Genomic DNA, 12173 nt, shown 5'->3' with positions numbered 1-12173 from the left:
TCTGTAGTGCATGTGTCTATGTTACATGTCAAAACCAACTAAAAAATGTGTGGAGAATGCATTGAAAGTCAAGCTTTTTTCACTTGAAGTGATTCATCATGTTTTTCTCATAGCTGTGTTCAATATTCATTTCCCAGATCATCAAATATTCATTTCCGGGTTAGGGATAAAGTGTAAAACAGATTTAGGGCCGGGTCGGGTCAGGGGTAAAGTGTAAACAAGGCCAGGTCGGGTCGGGTGGGTCAGGGGTACAATGTAAACAGGGCTGGGTCGGGTCGGCCCATGGTATCAACCCTGAGCCCTATCCAACCCTGAGTCACCTCAAAAATGCACCCAAACCCACCCAGGGTCGGATTTTCCAACCCTGACCATGTTTGGGCTCAGAGCGGGTCAGGGTTCACAGGGCCAAACTTGCACCGTATTTAAAAAGCCAAAATAAATGAGAATTAAATGAGAATTGAATAGGCAATCATTTATTATTAAAAAGCAAGCAAAAGGAGTTGGAAATATCATTTCCTATAAACAGAATTGATGTATCTGACTGTACCTAAACCGGTACGGGCAGGGGCTGAGCCACATATAGCATGGAGTGGCCATTTAATTAACCATTTCACTAGTTCTTTTTTCTCTTCCACTCGACACATGACACATGCCTATTTGATCATTATTTTAGTTAGAAAGCAATTGTGTTTTTTCCTAGCATAACTAAAAAATAATTCTATATAGATTGACATAAATTTTAATCCAAAAATATTTAATTAAGAATAAGGAATTGCTAGGCAATTTTGCACAAATGCATTTCGCGAATCACTTTTGCAAGAGAGAACAACTACCTATAAATTAAGTGAACGAGACAAAATATTCTAGAGAGTGAGCCGGTGTAGATCTTGATTTGGATCTTTTATAGCCCAAAACTTAACGCCAATCATGCAATCTTAAGATGCGATATTGATAAATTTTAGTGATGTGATGATATATTCGCCCCATTTCCTTCCCAAGGCCACCCCCTTCTAGTGTATTTATGATCTAGCAGGTTAATCATTAGGTACAATTTTCTATTAGTGTAGCAATATTGCAGATTTAAGGTTATTATGGAAATAAAAGACAACATTTTAATAGAATAATGATATTGTAACTGATTTGGGGACCTAGAATGGAACCAAACAAATTGCCTCCTAACACATTAGCAATCTTTCCATTGATTTTTGGCTTTTCTCTCTATGAAAATGGCAAAACTACCTCTCCCATGCCAAATGGCATGTGGGGATTTGTTATGTTACACTCTCGGTTCCACTCTCCGTCTCCGTAGCAGAACTCTTTTTAATAAGCCAAGTCGGTGCCCTCTATCAAGAATTGTCTATCATTTTCAACCAAATGAAGGGGAACTTAGAAGTGGAAAGCAACGCTTCTAATAATATGTTATAGTACCAGTCCATGGAGGCCAATCTATAGGATGAGATAAAGGACCTATATCTATGAGGCCATTTTTCTTTTTCTTTTTCTTTCTTAGAAGCACCAACAATTTGGCACTTACAGAGCTCAATGATATATGGGGCAATCTCTCTAGAGTGCGACAATCACATGGGTCCCACATTTTTTGGGGTGATCCAAAGCCTTCATTTGAAAGGCCTTTACATAGATAGGGTGTGTACCAAAAATCAGGTCCATAGGATCATTCTAACTCATCCAAAAGTTGATCCTATGGACCTGATTTTTGGTACACACCCTATCTATAACGGAGCCTTGCAAATGAATGTTGGGACCACCACAAAAAATGGGGGACCTATGTGTTGGGGCACTCTAGCTCATATAAGAGTGCAATGTAATCTTCTCTTATTTAATTAAGAAAAAAACTTCTAAAGCGGGATCCCGTCTAGAAAATAAAGAAGGGGTGAAAATGAGTATTGGATTTGGCTACTTTTACTTTTTTTTTATTGCATTTGCGGGGATAAGCGCCATTTTGTTTTGTTTGGTTGCACACGTGTCACAAATACAAGATGCAATGCTGCTAGCAACCCGTCTTTAATCAATGACATCTTTTTTTATTTAAGAAAAAATAATAGCTTGTTAATCTGTACCCTCATAATTATAATAGGGAATTGATATCAGCACAACCATGTTTTGTTATTTGCATGATCGTAGCTTATCTTTTAGGTGGGCCAATAATCGGTTGAACCCTCACCATCGGTTGTCACAACTCACAATATGATACGAGGGCCTTAGAATTTAAAAAGCTGTCAAAGTTTATTACAGTGCCCGAAAAGCTCTCACGAGCCAATTAAATAAGAAAAGACAAGCTACACCACTTTTGGAGGTAGAGTTCTTGTCCTCCAAAAATGGACGCCGGAATAAAAAATGGAGAGAGTAAAGATGACTGAAATTCCTATTTGGATAAGATTTCCTGGTCTTCATCTAAAATTCTGGACTTGCAGAGGCCTCAGTAAAATTGCTAGTAGATTTGGAAGACCCATGTACATGGACTCCTATACAGCTAATGCGACTCGTCTAATGTTCGCCCGAGTTTGTGTCATGGTAAATGTGGATAAAAAACTCCCGGATTCCATCATAATAGAGACTCCAACAGGGACTCACATCCAATTGGTGGAATATGATTGGAAGCCTTCGGCTTGCAAAATCTGCAGAGACTTTAGCCATGGGACCGATAGATGCAATTACATTTCCGATTCTCAGAACATTTCACTTATCCCTCCAAGGCAACTTTGGAAACCCAAGTCAATAGCCAATGATGTCCCAAGAATTCAGTTAGGAGGAGCTAGATTGTCTAATAATGGCTCTAATGAGGGGGTTGCCTCAGTAGCTCATCAGCCCAAGACCAATCCTCAGATCTTAATGGATGTTGTTTCTTCCCAGAAGAAAGCCCAAATTGTCAGCAACGAAATCACTAAAGGAAAACGATACGAAGCCAGCACCCAAATCCGTCCTCATATCAACAAAGTTTCGGCACTACAAGATTTGCATCTCTCTCCATCGACCTTTGATGATCTCCCTCAACCCGACAAGTCTGAGATCCATGGCACGGCTTCTGATCCAGGATCCTGGCATTTTGTCCAAAAAAGGAAAACCAAGAGCCCCTCCTTACTCCTCTTAGCATCTTCTTCTAGCAAGCTCCCCCTCTCTCCGAAGTGATCTTAGAGTCCTCTCTTTGATCCCCTGGGTTTCCATGGCCGGTCATTGGCTTTCGTTGGGATTGGTCCCTCTTGCTGCGAATTGTTGGTGCCTTTATTTTCTTTGGATAATTAGTTGTCTCTTTGGTTTTTGTTGTTTGGCTCATCTTTGAGTCTCTTATCTTTTGTTGTTCCCCTTCATATATGTTAGGGGTTGTTTTCCTTGCTCTTCATGTTGTATCTTTCTCTCTAATTTAATATATCTCGTAGGGGTCTGCCTAACCCCAGCTTACCCATCAAAAAAAAAAAAACAACAATAAAACATGGTTGTGCTGATATCATTTCCCTCGTGTGAAAAGTATATGATATCCTCTTAACCCCGGCTCTTTCTGTTTGTATAATCTGCATTTCAATTTCAATTTCAATTTTCTTGCAACTGTGCAGAGAGTTTGCCAAAATAAGTCTTCTTTCTGTGAACACATTTCCTAGAATTTCTTCCTTCCTTTTACAACGAAATGAAACCAGAGAGACAGAGAGAACATGATTGTGTATTTGTCTGCGTTAATGGGGGCCACAAGGTCAATTCCTTGGGGTATTGCTTTTTTTTTTTTTTTTTTTTGGTTCTAAGGCATATCTCAAACAATCCATACGACCATTTAAATAGGGAATTACCCTTGATTCTTGCATTTAATTTACGCCCATATTATCATAACACAATATAGCCACGTCAACACTTTGGCGCCAAAACCTACCCGCCAAAAACTCCCGCACCATATATGAAACCCAAAGAAAAATCTCACCGGAGAAGAAAACAGAGACAAAGTGAGAGAAAAAGAAGAGGGGGAAGAAGGAAAAGAAGAAAAGCAGTTGTTGGTTCTTAATTTTTATTTTATAATCGTAAAAGCCCTCTTCACCTTTATTTTTGTAACTTCCTTTCTCATTTTCCTTTTTTCTCTCTTCCGATTTATCTCCGGTGTGTTTTCCGGCCATACAGGACGACGATTCCGAAAACCCACCTACAACGAGTTGAGTCGCGACGGAGGAGAAGAAAATGAAGAAAAAGGAGAGGATCTCTACGTTGACAATTACTAGGAGTTAGAATCTCCCCTTATTTTCTTAATATGTACTTATGGGTATAGTTATAATCTAGTTATTATGTGTGTTAGATTTTGATTTTCAAAATCTGATTTTTTGGTCAAAGAAAGTGTTTGGAAAATGTTTTCTATGTGTGTTTTGGAAAAGGAAAAATTTTTCTTTGGAAAGATTTGCTTTTTGCAAGAGAAAGAGAAGAGTGCAAAAGTAGTGTGAAAAAGATAGTCCATTACCAACTCATAAGAAAAGAAAAATTGGGCTTATAAAGCTTTACCTTTTTCTCTTCTTTATTATGGTGCACAATGGTCTTAGTCTTGGGTTGAACCGCGGGACGGTGCAACGCACCGTTCGCACACGCGCACGGCGTGGGCAATGGGCTATAGGGCGCATAATGGCGCTTTACTGGCTCTTTTTTAGGCGCACTTTGCACTTCGCTCGGTCAAGTGGGTAGACCGAATGGTTCGGTCAGGTTGGACCTGAGTTCGGGCCCAACGGTTGGCCCAGTAGGCCTAAGGGCTCCAATGGATAGTGCGTGAGCGGGTGCGATCTGAACCGTCAGATCGTGGTGTAACAGCTAGTGGATGATGACCATTGGATTGTATCTCTTCTACACAACGGTCAAGTTCCTAAAGGGTGCAATCTGCACTGTGGATGTGAGATCTAGCGGTTACGGAGTTGGAAGGGTTTTTACATAAGCCAACGGTCAGTCCCGGATTGATCTGAACCGTAGAGAGGCGATCTAACGGTTAGAATTCAAACCCGCTGAAAGGATGTTCAGAAAGGGTGTTTTCCAAAGGGAAAAGCCACCAGAAGCTCTATAAAATTAGTAGAAAATTCTCATTCAAAACAAAATTCGGATTTCTACTTTGGCATACCCAGAAATATTATTTCTAGCACAATTCTCTCTCTCTAAACCCCTACAAAGTTATTGTTTTACTGTTTTTAGAAATCCTTTCAAATATTCTGTTTTCTGTAGAAACAGAACTCTTGTGTCTCAAATACTTGCAAAATTCAAAGGTGATTCAGGCTTGATTTAGTTCAGTGCAGAACGTCGTCAAACAATCGGTTTGAAGCCGGGCTTCATTGTATCTTGGAGGCGAGTTCGTGGTCCCCTTTGCACACTACCGGTGGGGGCGAATATCGTCTTAAGAAGAGCGTTTACGAGCCTTGAAGCATCTTCTCATTTCATTGTCGACCACTACACAGATTTTCTAAAACAATCTTAAGACGATATTCTTCTGTTGGAGATCTTCATGGTGCAGTCAATGAAGCATATGATGCAAGATTTTGTCCAGTTGGAACGATTCAACAAGGGGAACTTTAAAAGATGGCAGAAGGAAGTACATTTCATTTTGACAACCCTCAAAGTGGTATATGTACTGACTTCACCCAAATCGGCAAAAGTTGAAAACGAGACGCTTGCCTAAGCCCGTAGAAGGAGGAAGTGGGAACAAGACGATTATCTGTGCAAATGACACATCCTCAATGCTATGACGGATGAACTGTATGACATCTACCATAGCATGGGTTCAGCGGGACCACTTTAGATGGCTTTGGAGACGAAATACCTATCGGAAAATGCCGGCACCAAAAAGTTTGTTGTAAGTCATTTTTTAAATTTCAAGATGACTGATGATAAGTTGGTAGTGGATCAAGTCCATAAGATCCAACATATCATTAGTCAAGTTCACCAACAAGGGGTGAACCTTGATGACACTATCATTATACCCTCTATCATTGACAAACTACCACCATCATGGAAAGACTTTAGAAAAAGTCTTAAACATAAAAAAGAGAAAATGACACTCGAAGATTTGATTCAAACCCTCCAAGTTGAGGAAGAATCAAGGCTTCGAGACAATAAAGATGATATAGCAAATCAATCCTCTAAAGTCCATGTGGTGGAAGTTGCCAATGTAACAGATTCAAACCCCCTACTAAACCTTGGAAAGGTAATCGGATGAGAAAGCATCAAAATGGCAAGGGTTCTGATAAGAACAAGAAGCGCTTGTTTCCAGTGTGGCAAAATGGGCTACTACAAAAAGGACTGTCGATCTAAAAAGTCGAACGGTCAAGGAAACAAAGATGAAAACAAGGAAAAGTTTGTTGCCATGATATCCGAGGTTAATTTCCTCAAAGGAGAAGATGCTTGGTGGATCGATTCGGGCGCTACCAAACATGTTTGCAAAGATAGAAGCTCGTTCTTGACTTATGCTCCAGTCGAAGACGGAAATGTTCTCTACATGGGAAATTCCTCAACTGCAGAAGTCAAGGGAAAAGGCAAAGTGGAACTTGAATTCACTTCTGGAAAGATCTTAACTCTTACTGATGTATACCATGTCCCAGATGTTAGGAAGAATCTAGTTTCTGGTAGCCTTCTTAATGAGAATGGCTTTAAACTTGTATTCGAATCTAACAAGTTTATACTATCCAAGGGTGGGACATTTGTAGGGAAGGGTTATATGTATGAGGGCATGTTCAAGATGAATATTAATAAAGTTAATGTTTATGTTTACAAGCTTGACTCTATTTCTTTATGGCATAATAGATTAGGACATGTAAATATTAGGAAAATGCATGATAGGGTAAAGTTAGAACTAATTCCTAAAGATGATGAAAATTTGGTAGATAAATGTAAGATATGCATGCAAACTAAGATAACTACTAAACCATTTTCTAGTATAGAAAGATCTACTACTTTATTACAGTTGATACACAGTGATGTATGTGATTTACATGGTACTCCAACAAGAGGAGGCAAAAAATATTTTGTAACATTCATTGATGATTTTTCAAAATATTGTTATGTATATCTGTTAGGACATAAAGATGAAGTCTTAGATAAGTTTAAGACTTATAAGACAAAAGTAGAAAACCAATGTGAAATCAAGATAAAGTGTATTAGATCTGATAGAGGAGGGGAATACCAATTTCCTGAATTTTGTGAAAATGTGGGAATAATACATGAGTTTTTCGCCCCTTATACACTACAACAGAATGGTGTTGCGGAAAGAAAGAATAGGACTATTATGGAAATGGTTAATTCCATGCTAGTCAATTCAGGTTTAAATAAGGGATTTTGGGGTGAAGCCTTACTATCGGCTTGTCACATTCTAAACAGAATTCCTAATAAGAAAACCCATGTAACCCCCTATGGACTTTGGAAAAAGAGAAAATTCAACTCAAGCTACCTTAAAGTTTGGGGTTGTAGAGCCATTGTTCAAGTACCCAAACCTAAGAAAAGAAAGTTAGGTGAAAGAGGCATAGAATGCATATTCCTTGGATATGCAAATCATAGTAAAGCATATGGGTTCTTAGTTATAGAACTTAATGACTTTTTAGAAATGAATACCATTATTGAGTCTAGGGATGCCACTTTCTGCGAAAACAGGTTCTCATCCATTCCTAGATTAATGGATTTAAATCCTCCTATAGAGTCTTCATTAGAGCCTTAAGAGGAAACAAATGAGGTACCTAATGAAATTAGGAGAAGTAAAAGAGATAGAAAAGAAAATACCTATGGTCTTGATTTTGTAGTCTTTCTTGTAGAAGGATCAAGAGATAAGGTCTCTACTTCTACTATGATAGATCTAAAAATAGAACCTGATCCAAAGACCCATGAAGAAGCCATTAAATATCAAGATGCTGCCTTTTGGAAAGAGGCCATCAATGATGAAATGGATTCAATCATGGGTAATAAAACCTGGAAATTAGTTGACTTACCACCTGGGTCTAACCCCATAGGTTATAAGTGGATCTTCAAGAAGAAGATGAAAGTAAATGGAACCATAGAAAAGTTTAAGGCAAGATTGGTTGCCAAAGGCTTTACACAAAAAGCCGGAATAGATTACTTTGATACATATGCCCCTGTTGCTAGGATCTCAACCATTAGAGTTATAATTGCTCTTGCATCCATATATAAGCTTCACATTCACCAAATGGATGTTAAAACAACATTCTTGAATGGTGAACTTGATGAAGAAGTATATATGGATCAACCTGAAGGTTTTGTTATACCTGGTCAAGAGCGTAAAGTATATAATTAGTTAAGTCTTTATATGGGCTTAAATAAGCCCCTAAATAGTGGCATGGGAGATTTGACAAGGTTCTAGTGCAAATGGTTTTAAGATACATGAATCTGACAAATGTGTATATAGTAAGTATAAAGGTGGAAAATGTGTCATCATATGTTTATATGTAGATGACATGTTAATCTTTGGTAGTGATATGGATACTATCACAAGGACCAAAGAGTTTCTGTCATTGAATTTTGATATGAAAGACATGGGTGTTGCAGATGTGATTCTAGGTATTAGAATAATAAGAAAAGATAGTAACCTTATTCTTACCCAATCACATTATATTGAAAAAATACTTAGAAAATTTAATCACTTTGATTGCACACCAGTTTCTACACCTTTTGATTCAAGTTTAAGATTATATCCTAATACTGGTAGGTCTATATCTTAATTAAAGTATGCTAGTGTCATAGGTAGTTTAATGTATGCTATGACATGTACTAGACCTGATATAGCATTCGCAGTTGGAAAGCTAAGTAGATTTACTAGCAATCCTAGTAATGTTCATTGGAATGCTATAAATAGGATATTAAAGTATCTTAAAGGCATTATAGACTATGGATTGTCATATAGTGGGTATCCTGTAGTGTTAGAAGGATTTACAGATGCCAGTTGGTTAACTGAGCGTGTTGATCATTCATCAACGAGTGGGTGGATATTCACTCTTGGTGGGGGAGCTATCTCCTGGGCTTCGAAGAAGCAGACATGCATAACTACTTCCACAATGGAAGCTGAGTTTATTGCATTAGCCTCATGTTGTAAAGAGGCGGAGTGGCTGAGGAATTTGCTAATAGAAATTCCTATTTGGCCTAAACCTATGCCATCGATATATGTGCATTGTGATAGTCATGCCACACTATCAAGGGCATATAACCATGTGTACAATGGTAAGTCCAGGCATATTGGACTTAGGCATAGTATTATTAGACAGTTACTTACTGATGGAGTAGTAACTATAGATTATGTGAGATCAAGCCAGAACTTGGCTGATCCATTAACAAAAGGTCTTGCAAGAGATATGGTGTTAAAGACATCAATGGGGATGGGTCAAAAGCCAATAACCAATGATCACCAATGATGGAAACTCAACTCAACGCTTGAAGAGACATCAAGTCTTGAGTTCAATGAGCCCAAGTACATCATATGAAGTGATTACAAGCACTGTACATTATATAAATGCCATCCTAAGGGAAAGTGCTTGGTACCTGTAATGTGTAATGGATGAGGTTGAGCATTTGGGCTCTTAATAAGCTTATAACCAGGTTGTTAGCGTGCTATAGTTACAGGGGCACTCGTAAGCCTACCTATGTGAGTGTGGAAGTGGTGCCGCTTCCTATGAGACTTGGCTAGTCTCTAGAGCACTCATGAAACCGAGATACAAACACATGGCCAATACACGTGTCGGCTTATAAGAATCACCTGAGGAGAAGAATTTCTTATGTGTGAAACGTATCCGGTTGGCCGTATAGAATAGCTAGTTCAAAGACACGTCTACTATGCAATTTTGGTCAACTTTGATGTGTTCTCACTAAGTGAAGATTCAAATCGTAAGATACCTTCATTTATGCGTAAGAGTTCCAAGTATGATGAGACATTTTTTTATTTTGAAAATGGTGGGGGATTGTTAGATTTTGATTTTCAAAATCTGATTTTTGGTCAAAAGAAAGTGTTTGGGAAATGTTTTCTAAGTGTGTTTTGGAAAAGAAAAAAATTTTCTTTGGAAAGATTTGCTTTTTGCAAGAGAAAGAGAAGAGTGCAAAAGTAGTGTGAAAAAGATAGTCCCGCACTGACTCATAAGAAAAGAAAAATTAGGCTTATAAAGCTTTACCTCTTTCTCTTCTTTATTATGGTGCACAATGGTCTTAGCCTTGGGTTGAACCGCGGGACGGTGCAACGCACCGTTCGCACACGCGCACGTGCACGCGTTTGCGCTGCGTTGGCAATGGGCTATAGGGCGCATAGTGGCGCTTTTTAGGCACACTTTGCACTTCGCACGCCGCATCGTAGCGATGAGCGATTGGAGCCTTTCATTTTTCCGATTTGATCCGGACCGTTGGATCAAGATCGACTTGGATCGATCAAGTGGGTAGACCGAATGGTTCGGTCTATCCACGCGCACGCCGCATTGTTCATTCGCACACGCGGACGCGGGCGCGCGGCGTTGTAATGGGCTATAGGGCGCATAGTGGCGCTTTTTTAGGTGCACTTTGCACTTCGCACGCCGCATCGTAGCGAGGAGGGATTGGAGCCTTTCATTTTTCCCGATTTGATCCAGACCGTTGGATCAAGATCGACTTGGATCGGTCAAGTGGGTAGACCGAATGGTTCGGTCGGGTTGGGCCTGAGTTCTGGCCCAATGGTTGGCCCAGTAGGCCTAAGGGCTCCAATGGATAGTGTGTGAGCGGGTGTGATCCGAATCGTCGGATCGTGATGTAACAGCTAGTGGATGATGACTATTGGATTGTGTCTCTTCTACACAACGGTCAAGTTCCTAAAGGGTGCAATCTGCACCGTGGATGGGAGATCTAGCGGTTACGAAGTTGGAAGGGTTTTTACATAAGCCAACGGTCACTCCAGGATTGATCTGAACTGTAGAGATGCGATCTAATAGTCAGAATTCAAACCCGCTGAAAGGATGTTCAGAAAGGGTGCTTTCCAAAGGGAAAAGCTACCAGAAGCTCTATAAAATTAGTAGAAAATTCTCATTCAAAACAGAATTCGGATTTCTACTTTGGCATACCCAGAAATACTATTTCCAGCACAATTCTCTCTCTCTAAACCCCTACAAAGTTACTGTTTTACTATTTTTAGAAATCCTTTCAAGTATTCTGTTTTCTGTAGAAACAGAACTCTTGTGTCTCAAATACTTGCAAAATTCAAAGGTGATTTAGGCTTGATTCCGTTCAGTGCAGAACGTCGTCAAGCAATTGGTTTAGAACCGGGCTTCATTGTATCTTGGAGGCGAGTTCGTGGTCCCCTTTGCATACTACTGGTGGGGGCGAATATCGTCTTAAGGAGAGTGTTTACGTGCCTTGAAGCATCTTCTCATTTCATTCTCAACCACTACACAGATTTTCTACAACAATGTGTTGGAAATTGTAAATCAAAATCAATGTGTATGATTTTGTGGAAAGTGTTTGTAGTCTTCCAAGGTAGTTATTATGTGTAGAAAACGAAAGTATCTTTTGTGTTTTCTATAGTCTTCAATGTCTAGGCTAGAATATCAAAGAGTCATTGTGGATTTAACAAAGTGTTTAATGTTTGCTATTTTAGGGTTGTCTTGAGTCTATAAGTATAGAGTCATTGTTGTATAGATTGTAAGCTTAAAGAGCTTCAAGGGTTAGATTGTAAGCTTAAAGAGTTTCATGGGAACGCTTAGAGAGAAGTTTCAAGGCAGAAGATGTGTGGAGATTTTAAGGGAACAAGTAGAAAGAACACAAAGTCATTTTTAATTTGTTTTATTTATATATATATATTATTTTTGTGTTACATTTGTGTTTTTGTGGAGCTCTACGCGGGCCCTTTGGCAATGTATCTCCCAAGCTCCCTTACCATGCTCTTACTCTTATGATCACAACATGGCATTATCGATCCATTCAAAGTGGCCAACATTATTTAGTTGTGGGTAGGGGTGTAAATGGATATTCGGAAATTCGATTACCGTCCGCATCCGAATCCGTTTAAAGCGAATATTATCCGAATCCGTTTCAAGCGAATATTATCTGAATCTGTTTATGAGATATTCGGCTCTTGCGGATGCGAATCTGGTAAATGGTATATCCGATCCGTTTAACATCCAAATCCGAGAAGTAAATCCTTTTTTATTTATTATTAATAATATCATTAATATTTATTTTTAGTAATGATACACTATCTT

General features: G+C 39.0%; 1 protein-coding gene across 1 annotated transcript; it reads left to right on the top strand.

Annotated features, from left to right (window-relative positions):
* Positions 1–6244: 6244 nt before the first annotated feature.
* On the top strand, positions 6245–9374 carry LOC143888156 (uncharacterized). Its single transcript, XM_077392492.1, has 4 exons — positions 6245–6851; positions 7755–7910; positions 8419–8526; positions 8710–9374. The coding sequence occupies exons 1-4, from the start codon at positions 6245–6247 to the stop codon at positions 9372–9374; spliced, it is 1536 nt and encodes a 511-aa protein (XP_077248607.1).
* Positions 9375–12173: the final 2799 nt, after the last annotated feature.

Source organism: Tasmannia lanceolata, unplaced genomic scaffold (assembly GCF_043159265.1).
Source record: "Tasmannia lanceolata isolate RefF3 unplaced genomic scaffold, GAP_Taslan_0.1 ptg000012l, whole genome shotgun sequence".
In the NCBI taxonomy this organism is placed as follows: domain Eukaryota; kingdom Viridiplantae; phylum Streptophyta; class Magnoliopsida; order Canellales; family Winteraceae; genus Tasmannia; species Tasmannia lanceolata.
This window is presented reverse-complemented; position numbering and strand designations above follow the sequence as displayed.